The sequence below is a fragment of the Engraulis encrasicolus genome, chromosome 20 (assembly GCF_034702125.1).
Source record: "Engraulis encrasicolus isolate BLACKSEA-1 chromosome 20, IST_EnEncr_1.0, whole genome shotgun sequence".
NCBI lineage: Eukaryota > Metazoa > Chordata > Actinopteri > Clupeiformes > Engraulidae > Engraulis > Engraulis encrasicolus.
Genome location: NC_085876.1, coordinates 8,236,205 through 8,249,428, shown reverse-complemented (window position 1 = coordinate 8,249,428; position 13,224 = coordinate 8,236,205). Strand labels below are relative to the sequence as shown.

Genomic DNA, 13,224 nt, shown 5'->3' with positions numbered 1-13,224 from the left:
TAGGTTGCTAATTTACAATGTTAATGGTTTCACAAAAAGTGTGAGTATTGCAACAGGTAGAGAAATGATCAGGAAAACCACGCCTCTGCATGATTTGAATGAACGACCTCAGCAAAGTCAATAGCCTTTTCAATAGAACCGTTTCAAATGAATGGAGATCAGTGCTGAAACATCTTTAAGAGACCATTTTAACTTGATGTGTTTGTTAAAAGAAAAAACTATCATGCTGCTATATATATCCACATATGATATCTCCCCTAACCATTGGTGCTTCCTCATATCACATATCTTTTAATGCTGTGTGCCTTTTTGATGGATTCCCCCTTTGGGCTAAAGCAGAGAGAGAGACTGTGTGTAGTAATAGTAGTAGTAGTAGACGAGAGGCTCGTATGTGTACGTGACACACTAAAAAACCTGGGCTGTGGTATGTATATCCCCTGGGCTGGTCTCTCCATGCACTGTGTTTATTTTTAGGCGGCATTACACGCTCATGATTAATGAGGTGCCGTATAGTTAAAACAGGACACTGACAGGAAAAGGTTTGTTGATATGGCTCATGCCGGATCATTTCACCGGCCGATAAACTTCAAGTCAAGTGTGAGTTCTTCAGGAAAGCTATCCGTTTTTTCCCTTTTCATTCCTGAACAACTGTAAATTCATGTGGGTCAGCTTTATAGTAGCCGCCACATGCAAGTTTTTAGTTTGAGGCACTTCCAGATTTGAATACTGAATCCTTACGGGGAAGTGTTGAGCAGATGAGGCTTTTCAGCACACCTGTGTATAATCTGGCACAAGCCATCTCACAGAGAACATTCCTTTGCCATATAACTCAATATTTCAGCCATATGTTGTACATATACTTAAGTTTGTACAATCATGTTAGAATTATAAAAGATTTAGTCACCTTGGAAATGTGGCATTGTGCCCGTTTAAAAATAGTTGGTAGGCTATAGACAGTACCAGGTTTAAACCTCATGGCTGTTTTAGAACAGTCTATCACGTGTAGGACTGCAGAACTTTATTAACACGATTTAGTGACCTCACAAATGTTGCATGTTGTTCTTTACAGTCCGTACCAGTCTGCACCACGTTTAATCAATTTGGAACAATCTCAAGGTTTTAAGACAGATAGTGTCTCCAATGCTGTCTGGCTAAGGAACTTTCTTAAAGACAAAGATTTGTGAACTTGGAAATGTTGCATCATGTCCCTTTAAAAGCATCCAGTTCCCGTCAGTATCAGGTTGAATTAACATGGTGGTTTTGGCACAGTGTCAAGTTTTTTGAGAGGGTGTAAAAAAGATGTTGCTTGACTAAAGACATTTCTTTAGATTGCCACCTTGCAAATGTTGTGTAGTGTCCCCTCATAACCGTGCGGTACCAGGCCAGCCACCTCCAAGTTTAATAATCATGGCGGTTTTGGAACAGTCTCGAGGTTTTAAGACAGATAGCCAGCCTCTCATGATCTCATAGACAGGGGAACTTTCAACACACGGGTGATTCTCACGAAACGTGCAACAAAGGTGTTTTGACAACCATTTTTTCAAAATGCTTTTTTGGTTGAATTTCTTTTTGAATCAGTTACATCAAAGTGTACAGTTACTAAGCACAATAATATCAACTTACCTGACAATTTTTTAAAACACATTTTTTAACGTTTTATAGGCCCATGTCTGCTAAAATGCTCATTACCGCAATTTTTTTCTTTCATGAAATGTATTAGGACACTTAATTGTTCTAGCAGTTGTGTTCATTGAATATTGATAGTTGTACTAGGGGCTACATAAACACTCAAAAAAAGTTTTTTTTTCTTTTATTGTAGTTTAAGATTGTTCCATTTTTACCTCATTACCGCAATAGGTCATTTGTTTTACTCTTTATTTTAGAATACATCAGTGAAAACCTACAATTTTCGGTCAAAAAAATATACTGAAGTGAACGAAACATTGAAAGGTACTGGGTTCATAAAAAATATACATGAATACAGGTTTTCCCTTTAGTTACCTTTTTTTTACAATTAAGTGCTCATTTCGTAATGAGCGGATATGTTTTCGGTAATGAGAATGAGGTTTTCTGGTATATGAGAATAAGGAGAAATAAATTGACTAAAGCCAAATATTAGATATATAGATGTGTATTTGTTATTATTATACTAGCTCAACGACAGAGCTCCAGGGCAGAACTAATCAAATGACACCTAATAATATGATAAATATATTCTATATAAAAACCATTTCATTAAAGCTGCAGAAGGATATTGGGATTCAAGACTTATCTCACCAGCCAAAGACCATAAAAGACCATAGGGTTCAAAAAGGGGTGGGGAACCTGTCTCGAGGGCGTTTGTGGCCCTTGATGGCGTTTAATCAGGCCCCCGATATATATTTAATGTTATGCAGCTTCACCATGAAATATGACACTTTGTAAAGGAAAATACATTTTGCAATACAATTAGTTATATTCAAGGGGAACTAGAGAAGGTGGAGTCTGTTTTCAAGGTGGCCTGCCTTCAATAATAGGCCTAAAAGTGCAGGGGAAATCCTGTTTGTGTTATTAGTACGGCTCTCTGAGAACTTTTTACGGCCCTCGGATGATTTGATGGGCCCTAGGGTGAAAAGTCTCCTCCACCCTGCACTAGGTGAATAACGCGAGGGCCCCTCTGGGCACCAAAGTAACATCTAGTACAAGGGGTCGCATCTGAAGTTATAGTTAGTCCATCATCAGAACTCCGGAAGGGTTGAGCCACCTGATGACCCCAATGAAGCGACATTAATACACTCCTCATCCACCACCTGATATGATATCACAAACTCACCATGATGCTTTCCCAGCCAAAAAATCTATAGTGGACCAGGAAATCTAATCTGTTATGACGTGGGTTTCCAAACTGGGTGCGTGCACCCCTGGGGGTGCGCGGCCTGCCATAAGTTATGTGAGGTTTTTTTATCTAGCATTAATGAACAATTAAGTAGTTTTTAATAGTGTGGTGCATTATATGCTGGAAGGCTCAATCTGAAGTGTAGTTTAATTCCAAGACTATTAGAAAAGAGGATTCCCCAAAAACGACTGTGCATAACATGCAGTGAATGAGCAGTGAGCGCACCGGCAACTAGGAAGTAGGAAGTAGAAGGAAAAGGAGATGACTAGAGTAGGTTGTATGGTATGCCAGTTCGGTACACCTTGGTTTTAGGGTCACAGTTCGGTACATTTTCGGTACAGTATCACCATTTACTGTCCGGACAAAGCCGGAATTCACTATAACGTTTTTGTGTTATGGAATATCATGAACAACACTACACATGTTTGAGTTGCACATTGCATACTAATGGCAGCAGGGCATCAGACTCCCGATTCCTGACCGCCAGGTTGTGGAGGAGTAATAAACCAGTGATCTCCCCATTCCTCTCCTTGACCTGAGGTACCTGAACTTGGTAATGCTACCGTGTCAGGCGCTACTGGAGATGAGGGCATAAATGGGGTTTGGCATAACTGCCATTCTGTTGTGTGCAATGTGAAGTGTTCATGTGTGTGCTGTGGAGCGCTGGATCATGACAATGGGAGTTGTAGTTTCCCAAGTGGGCTTTCACTTCACTCACATTTTTGAAAAAGAAAAAGTGTTGGTTTTCAGGACAATATCAGACATGCCCATAATTAGTATAGGGTGCAAAATTAAAACGTTGCAAAATCTGAACTTCCTTAACTTCCTTGTCATTTTCTAGCATGTTTGATACTTGTCAAAAGATGGCACAATAGACTTGGAATTTTGAATTGCTGTTAATGGGCATTTTCAGCTAAATCAGTGCAAAGTGCTTTTTGAGGCTGTTTTGATCCCGTTACCTTTTTACACTTAACAAGACATCAAGAACCCTCAGAATGACTAAAAGATCGGGTACGTGGGTGTTTGAGCATGCTTAAGGATCAGAGTATGGGGGCTGAAACCCCAGCGCATTCCTAGACTTGGTGCTTTACTCCAAATGATTCGTCTTATAGTTTTTGATTGAAAATATCTAAAAACTACTTCTCACTGAATTCGCTAAAAAAGGCCTATTCAATGCTATTTCAAATGCCAAGCCTTTTGTGCCTACCTTTAACAATGATTCAAATTGGAATCCAAAACAAAGATTTTAGGTAGGAAGTCTCAAAAGCCACTAGGGTATGTACAACAAACACAAGGAAGCAAAAAAATCTGTCAATTTTGCACATAGAGCTTAGAGGACATAGACTTTAGACATAGAGTCGATTTTGTCTCCCAACTTGTTCCCTTTTGCATCAACGCAATCTGCAACCTTCCATGCGATGTGCGGGGTTCGTTGTTTGCCATTGCCTTTTGCATTGGGTGGACATCACTAGGCAGTTAGATTTTATTTTTTTTGCATCAAAGGACACATTTCAAGGGTGGAAATATTGATTCATGGATGGCATATGAGCAAGAATTAAGTTGTTACTTGCTACTCTCAATGAACTCTCACAATAGGGTATCTGGCCCATAGTTGATTATTGTTCTCTCCAAGGGTGGGACAAAATTATAAATGTCACCACAACACTTTGACAGAAAGGATGAGAACAGAAAAAAATGGTCTATGAACAACACCTGAATGACCACTCAATTCTAGCCTATGTATTGTTATAGGGAAGTTGATCACTTTTACAAGACAAACCCCCATTAGAGCTATTGCATATGTTAGGCATTTACTTTTGCTTTGTTTACTTTAACAATATTGTATATCAAATATCGTTCATACAATTGGATCTTTTAACCCGAAATGGATGCAATTGTCCACTTAAACATTTCATCAGTGCTTTAACTGTAATTAAGTGACATAGTGAAATATTTATACTGCAAAAATATATTTGTATTTTAAGGCTGCAGTTGCTTGTTTAAAAAATGTAACTAATTAAAATGGCGAAATGGATATAAGTCATGAAAAAATATTTTTATAAAATTGCTTTATTTTGTGATGTATTGTTAATTTTGTTTTTTGTTTTTTATGATGTATTGTTTGTTTCTATTTTTTTGGGTTATTTTAAAATTTTTTTTTTTTTCTTTTTTTATGTTTTTATTTTTTTTTTTTTTTTTGTTGTTTTTTGTTATGAAATATTATTGTTTTTTATTAATTATTTTAATTTTTGTTTTGTATTATAAAAATAATTTTGTTTTTTGGTTATTGATGTTTTTTTTATTTCTATGTTGTATATGGGGTTATATGTTTTGTAAAATATTTAATGTGATTTATTTGTTTATTTTATGTTTATAATTTTTTGTATTTTATTTTTTGTAATTTTTTTTGTGTTTTGTTGCTTTTGTATTTTGTTTTTGTTTTATTTTATTTTTTTTTTTGTTTTATTTGTTCGTTTGTTGTTGTTATTTTTTTTATATTTTTTTGTTTTGTATTGTTTTTTATTTTTGTAGTTTTATTTTTTTTCATTATTTCATTATCTTTTGTTGTGATTTTATTTATTGTTATTTTGTATTTTTTATTGTTTTGATTTTTTTTTTTTTTGTTTTTTGATTATTTTTTTTTTAAAAAAAATGATTTTTTTTTTTTTTTGTTTTTTTTTTTTTATTTTTTTTTCTTCTTGTTATCTGTATAATTTTTTGTTTTAGTTTGTATTTATTTTTTTTTTGCTTTTTGTTTTTTTTTTTTTTTTTTTTTTATTTTGATGTTGGTTTTTTGTTTTTATTTTATATTTTTTTAAAAATTTTTTATTTTTATGTGGTGTGTATTGATATTGATATTTTTGTTTTTTTTTTTTTATTTAATTTGGTTTTGTAATTTAAAATTTTATATTAATTTATTTTTTTTTTATGTTTTTTTTTTTTGTAATGTGTGAATTTTTGATTTTTTTGAATTTTTTTTGTTTTTTGTTTGTTTTTTTGGTTGTTTTATCTTTTTTTTTATTTTTTTTTTTTTATTTTATGTATGTTTTGTGTTTTTTTAATTTTTATTTTTTTTTTTTTTATTTTTATTTTTGGTTATTTTTTTTTCTTTTGTATTTTTATATTTAATTGTTGAATATATTTGTTTTTGTTTTGTTTTTTTTGTTTTGATAATATATTTTTTTATTTTTTTTGAAAATTTTATTGTTTGTTTTTTTTATATGTTATTTTTTTTATTTTTAAATTGTTTTATGTGTATTTATTTTTGTGCTAAAATTTTTTGTTTTTTCTTTTTTTTTATTTTGTTTTTTTATTCTTTTTGGTTTTTTTTTTTTTTTTTTTTTTGTTTTGTTGTATTTGTATTAATTTTAATTGTGTTTGTTTTTTTTGTTTTTTTAAAAATTTATTTTTTTTGTTTTTGTTATGTATTTGATGATGTTTATTATTTGTATTTTTATTTTTATTTTGTGGTGTTTATGTTGTATTTTTTTGGATTTTGTTGTTGTTATGGAATGGTATTTTGTAGTTGTCTTAATATTAATATTTTTGGTTTTTATTTTAATTTTTTTTATTTTGTTTTAATTTTTGTTTTGTTTTTATATGTTTATTTTATTAATTTTTTTTTATTGTTTTTTTTTTGTAAATCACAATAAGAGTCTCATTACCGAAATGTACAATCCTCATTACCGAAAAGGTACTTAACACATTGCGGTAATGAGAATGTGTATTGCGGTAATGAGATGGCTCAGCACATAATGCGAACGGTAACTTGAGTAATTATGACATAGCTAATTATGACCATTGTTGAATTTCTGAAAAAAAGGAAACCCTATTACCAAGCAAGTTTAAAAATGAAAAAGAAAATTCTTTCTTTTTTCATTTTGTAATATTGACTTAATTTCGGTTAATTAATGAGAACCAACTTTTGTCGTTTTTGCATATTTTGGAGACAAATTGTTACATTTTATTTTACAGGGCACAAACAATAAGGGTGACTAATCAGTGTAGCCATCTTGACTCTCCTATTGGTTAACATGAATTGTAGCAGTTTCAGCTCATATTGAATTCTGGAGGGCTTTTAATTGTAGCTCTGAAATATATTGCGTTATTGAGAAGAAAGTAAAACTTGGGGACACAATCTGTTACTTGAATTTTCATTAGTGTTCATTATTAAATTGCCAACCAAGAACACTTAATGAAACTTCGGCATAGTCTAACGCTCTTGTAGGGTCATTTATGTATTTTTAAAGTTTTTCATTATGTTTTACCTAATTCAACGACCAGCGAAATTTTGGGTCGGGGAACATTTCGGTAATGAGAATTTGCCTATAAAATGCATAAAAAGTGGAAAATAAAAATAATATTTTTTTAAATGAACTAGTGTGCCAGAAAGTACACGTCTCGCTCTACAGTCATGTATATTATCAAAAGAATCCCTGTCATATTTAACCATTAAAAAGTCATTGCCATTGTTTTTTTTAGCTTCGTGAGAATCACCCACACACATGTGAGCCTGTTGGCTATCTGTAGCCCGGAGATAAATGGGAGATCTTGTCATGCACAGACCTGCGTTCAGACAGCTGCTCATTTTTGCCTCATGACAAAAAACATGCCTAAAACACTACAATATCTCTGATATGATATCTCCCATACCATTTCACCATGCCTCTTCATGACTGGATATCTTGTCCTTTTGTTTGATATGGTGATCACACACAGGCACGAGACAGAGCTGGTAAAATGATAGCCTTTTTCAGACTATTGGGTACTTCTCAAAAGTTTGCCTTTTTTTTACCCGGTTTTAGTAAACATCTGATTTATGACAGTTTGCCCTCGCTGAAAAGATGGTCTTTATTCTGAGCAGTGGTTGACGGTGTGAGAAATATCCTTTCCCAAAAACGTGCCACTTCCTGAGTTTGTTTACTCCCAGCTATATGTTCCAAGTATGCTCGTTCTCTCTCTCTCTCTCTCTCTCTCTCTCTCTCTCTCTCTCTCTCTCTCTCTCTCTCTCCCGCGCTCTCTCTCTCTCTCTCTCTCTCTCTCTCTCTCTCTCTCTCTCTCTCTCTCTCCCGCTCTCTCTCTCCCGCTCTCTCTCTCTCTCTCCCGCTCTCTCTACAGACATGCTCTCCATTTCCCCCTCTGCCTCTCATTTCTATGGTCGTCTTTGTGGAGTGCAGGACAAAACACTGATTCATTTCTGCAGCAACTGGAGAGAACACACGGCTGTGTATTTTTTTTTTCCTTCATGAACATGAAATGAAATTTCACACACACACACACACACACACACACACACACACACACACACACACACACACACACACACACACACACACACACACACACACACACACACACACACACACACAGATCTGCTCGGCTCGTCTCTGCACACACAGGAGAGCCCTAGGTTAAATTAGAAGAGAGTCTCTCAGACACTCGCCTACACTCAAAAACAACACAGACGTACCGTACGCTCTAGGGCCCTAGGATATCAAATACAGGATGAGAACTTAGAATTAAATGACTGACCCAGTTCCTATCAGATGATTGCAAGTGTGTGCGTAGGTCTGTGTGTATATATGTGTGTGTGTGTGTGTGTGTGTGTGTAAGTTTAAGCAATACTGAAATGTACTCTTCCATAAACTTGTTAAAGGAAGTCAACAACTGCCCGTTTTAAGAGGCCGTGTGCTGTGCAGTCAGAGCCGTGTGTGCACCCTCAATTTTCAACATTCTCCTGCAGCCCTGTTGCAGCCGACTACACAAATGGCAGCGAAGGAGAGACAAAAATAACAGGGGTATTTCTGCTGCCTGAGCCAAAACACACAGTGCTTTAAGTAGCTGCTGCATAAATACACTCGTAATACACTCACATTATGCCCCAATTACTGGTAAAAGTGCTAGGCAATACACAGAAGGAAGGGGTCAGACCAAGGAGCAGCAAGAAGACTGGGAATTGGTAGAGCAGGCCCTAATTGCTTGCCAACTCGTTTAAAACAGAAGACGTGCGTCAGGCTTCATTTGTGCGTCATAATAATATTCTATTGCCAAGTGGACATTAATGCCCTTAGTATATAGGCCTACGGAGAGAGAAAGCTATGGATAATCCAACGGGCTTTCAGACAGATTTCCGTTACAAGAAAATCCATGTGTCTATTCATATTATTCCCATGTCCAACAAAAACGAAATATGGAATAATGTGGATATAAATTGTGAAATAATAAACCCCTATGTGTAATAGGCCTATGTTACCCTTAAATCATAACTGATACACAGGAGTACAGTATTCCCCTGTGCTATAGCGGTTTGTGAGATTAAAGGATATTCGCACAATTTACTCACTATCAAAATACTAATCTAATCTGTATGACTGCATGGAATAATGACTGGACATGGCTGGTTGAACATACAGTGACCTGATATAAGGTTCATAGATGAAATCATCGTTCTTCTTCCTTTTTTTCTCTTCCAAATGGTAGCACAAAGCCATGACAGGATTTACTATAGCTGTTCTGAGCAATATGGGTTATGATGCAGCTGTGAATTTTAACTATTCCCTTTAGCAGTGAAGAATATGCCAGGAGTACTTTGGGAAATAGTAAAGCAGGCTACAATGTTTAATAGAACACTATACTTTATCCCTAAGCACCCATATCTAGCCTACACACCACTGCTTGAAACTCCACCATCAGAATAAAACCAAGCTACCTGAGAGCAAGCCATCTCATCTTACCAAAAATCTGTTTGTGGACTGCGTCACCAAATTCCCAGTGAGATTTTTGCCAAATAGGCTGCTACCTTCAATTTCTCAGCTGCCCAAATAGGAATCTCGCGAGAGCAGCAGCAAGAGGTAGGCTACGGTTCCGCTATCTTGCTTCACTAATCGGTTCACGATGTCGTCATCGACTCAAACCACCACCCCCACTCCCCAGCACTCCCCTCCACACCCCGGTCCCCGGCGGGTTTACCACCGCTGTGCCCCACCCCGGGCTTCTGCACCCAGCCTGCCCGACCACCACCACCACCGTGCCGCGCACCAAATCCCACCTCCCTCCCCTTCCACTCTGGCTGCATGTAGGCTGCAGCTCAGCAGCAACGCTCCTTACCATAGCCTACTTTTCCCTCTCCCCCTTCGGCTTATAATTTCCCTCCCTCTCCCTGCCTGTCAGGTAGGGTAGGCCCCTTTAACACACGTGCGGTTCGGAGAGAGAGTATCCAGCGAGATCTGATGAATGAGAAATATTATGGCGAGAGCTGGCGACGGCAGAACAAAACCCATTGATTGCATAATTAAACACTAGGCTGGTCTAATTAACAGCAACGCGGCAATTAACTTGGATAGCACGCGCAACCCAAACAGGCTGTTTTTGGATACGCTTGGGGGGAGGGGATAGGCGATAGTGTGTTCTTAACCTCTCAAACACAAATACACACACATATACGCATAACGCACAGACGCGCACACACAGAAGACCCCCAGCGGAATCCCTTACGCCTTTATCACCCTAGCATAGCCAATCCTGTTCTCCCCCCTTCACACATACACGCACAGACATACACAAGGTTTCCTAATACGTTACGACTCGGTAACCCAATCCCAAGGTCCAAGGAGGACCAATTTCACGGACAGTCACAAACCACAAATCCGAAGTGCAACGTTCGGTTAGGCCACCCCCCGTATGGTATGGTATGGCACAGGCTGGCTACGGAGGTCCGAGGTTTTCCCTTGGAACAATAGAGCACAATGGCCAAGAACAGAGCAGTAGCCTACTGCCTCGCACTTACCGATGCGGCATGCCCGTGGAGGAGAGCTAGCGCCATCCAGCACAGGAGCCTCATGATGCTGTAGTAGCCACGAGCCTCCTCCGCCCGGTCTTCGAAGAACGAATTTGGTTTTCCTTGCCTTCAGTGTTAAATATCCCGGTTCAATTAGCGTCAGCGAGCGTTCCTAGTAATATCCAGCCTCCTCTGTTCCGTTCGTGGTCTGTTTAATCCCGCTAAAGCTCATGCGCGGTTACCGAAACCCCCAAAACGATCTCTCTGTGTATGTGTGACTGAGCGGCCTTCCCGATTTTTTTTCTCTGTCTCTCTGTCTTGAAGGATAAGCTACTTGTGTGTGAGACCTGCTAGATGCACAGTCGGCAGGCGCCAGACTGCACCCTCTCTCACTTTGCTTCGGTCCTGCCTTCGAATCCTCCTACTAAACGCGTGCAGCAGGATGGTGTGGTGCGTGCGCTCGAGACGAGACTACTCTTGTGTATGCGGATGCCCCCTGTAGCCCGCCAGAGCAGTAGCATGACTGTGGAAGTCGGCCAAGCTGCCAATTAAGTAAACAGTCAGGCTACTGATACAACGACAAACTGCAAATACACACGCTCACTGTCTGTCTGCCGCTTATTTCAATACAGCCAAATGCTGGTGAACTCAAGCCTAAATGTAGCCCACAACACCCCACAGTTGTGCGTATTGCCTCCAACATGTATAAAGACTTTTTTATTCCATAAAACTGCCATTTGAAATACCTCTTTTTAAATAGAGCATAGCCCTATATGTCCAGTCATCAACAAGGTAGGATGAATATAACCCTTAATTAATTGTTCTTGCAATACAATTCATTAGTGGGTGAAACAAAAGGACACCAACTAATCTCTCCATGGGGGACTCATTGTTGTTTAATGCCATTGGCTTGATTAAGCCTTATGAAACATGGTCATAGCAAGCACATCCAAATATGCACAAAAACATAAAGGAATCACCCAATTTCTATATTTGTTATTTTAGTGTTCCCCATGTGTTTTTCAGCAACTGATTTAGTGAGGGGCAAGTGTAGCTTGTCACCACTGATATGAGCTGATAGTTTTAGTTTAATTAATCTACTTGAAGGTTGGCAAATATATGGCAATGTTGAGGGGGTTGTTTCATACTCTGTTGCTCTATGTTACATTGCACACTGCCTGTTTTGTCCAAAATAACTTGTCATTACTTAGGCATAAGGTATAGGGAGCAATGCGAGGTTAGGTGACTATGGAAAGCAGCAATGATGAAATGGAACTGAAACCTGCAACCATATGGCCACAAGGCCAAGTCCCTATAACCAGCACCCCACCTGCCTCCCTGAAAAGCTCCATGAGTTCAAGCCCGTGGATTATTAGATATATAAAAGCGATCCATAAATCACATACTGTACATATACATAACACATTCTGATGCGTGTGTGTGTGTTTCTTTTTTTAAGAAAATACTTATGCAGCTAACCATGGTAACTATGACACACTACAACAAACCTTAATCATTGTAGATTGTACGTCCCATACTCTTAATACTAAAGTCAACAGCGATATGCGATTAGTCAGAGTTGGAAATAGCAGCACTGGGGCTTGTAATAATAAAAAAAAATCACAGGAGCGTTGTAAAGAAACCAGGTAGAGGCATGGTGAGTCATCGTGGTGTTGCCGCCACACATCACATCCTTAACGGGGGCGAGGAGTACATGCCAGAGGGAACAACCGTATTCCTCGGGTCGGGAGCAACCCTTTTCACTCCACTCCACTCCACTCCGCTCTTCTGGAGAAAGATGACTCATTGCCATCCCAGAAAAGGTGTGTGTGTGTGTGTGTGTGTGTGTGTGTGTGTGTGTGTGTGTGTGTGTGTGTGTGTGTGTGTGTGTGTGTGTGTGTGTGTGTGTGTGTGTGTGTGTGTGTGTGTGTGGTAGGCTACAAGAGGATGTCAACAGGGGGGGTGTAGGTACAAACTTTAAGCCCTATGTGGAAAAATGTTCAATGTTACCTTTCCTCCATAATAACTTCTTCTTCTTCTTCTTCTTCTTCTTCTTCTTCTTCTTCACCACTACCATCATCATCATCACAAGACTGATTCTTTCTGACCATTCTCCTCATGGTCTCTACATATTAACGATACAGTATATTTATAAGGAACACTGTTCTTCCAAAATACAGTGGGTATTTCTCAAAGTAAAGTATTCTGCTAGGACGAGTGACGCCCATTTTTCTTAGCGGATTTCACCAAAAAATATCCAATAACTAGGTCTAATTGTAATTCATAATTGGATACACCAGGCGCAAATGGGCGTCACTCGGCCTAGCCAGGCCAGGACACTTCACTTTGGGAAATATCCAGTATCACAACAAAACTTGAGTTATACTGTATACTCTATAGAGATATAGTGCAGCGACCCTATACAGTCTGTTATGTGAGGGCAGAGAGAGGTGTGAAAGCAACTCTTTGAAGCACACCCTCCGTGCCCCCTTTCACAATAGTGGTAAATAAATAAACAAGGCTGTGGTGTGAAGATAAATACAGGCCTCACTCACCACCCCACACAGATGTC

The 13,224-nt window shown here is 38.1% G+C and overlaps 1 protein-coding gene across 1 annotated transcript in view; it reads right to left on the bottom strand.

Annotated features, from left to right (window-relative positions):
• The window catches only part of sdc3 (syndecan 3), a 54,774-nt gene extending 43,627 nt beyond the window's left edge, over window positions 1–11,147 (bottom strand). The window contains exon 1 of the mRNA XM_063185329.1: window positions 10,662–11,147. Within this exon, the coding sequence (XP_063041399.1) occupies window positions 10,662–10,715 (54 nt within the window). The 5' untranslated portion in view covers window positions 10,716–11,147. The remainder of the gene's footprint in view (window positions 1–10,661) is intronic.
• Window positions 11,148–13,224: the final 2,077 nt, after the last annotated feature.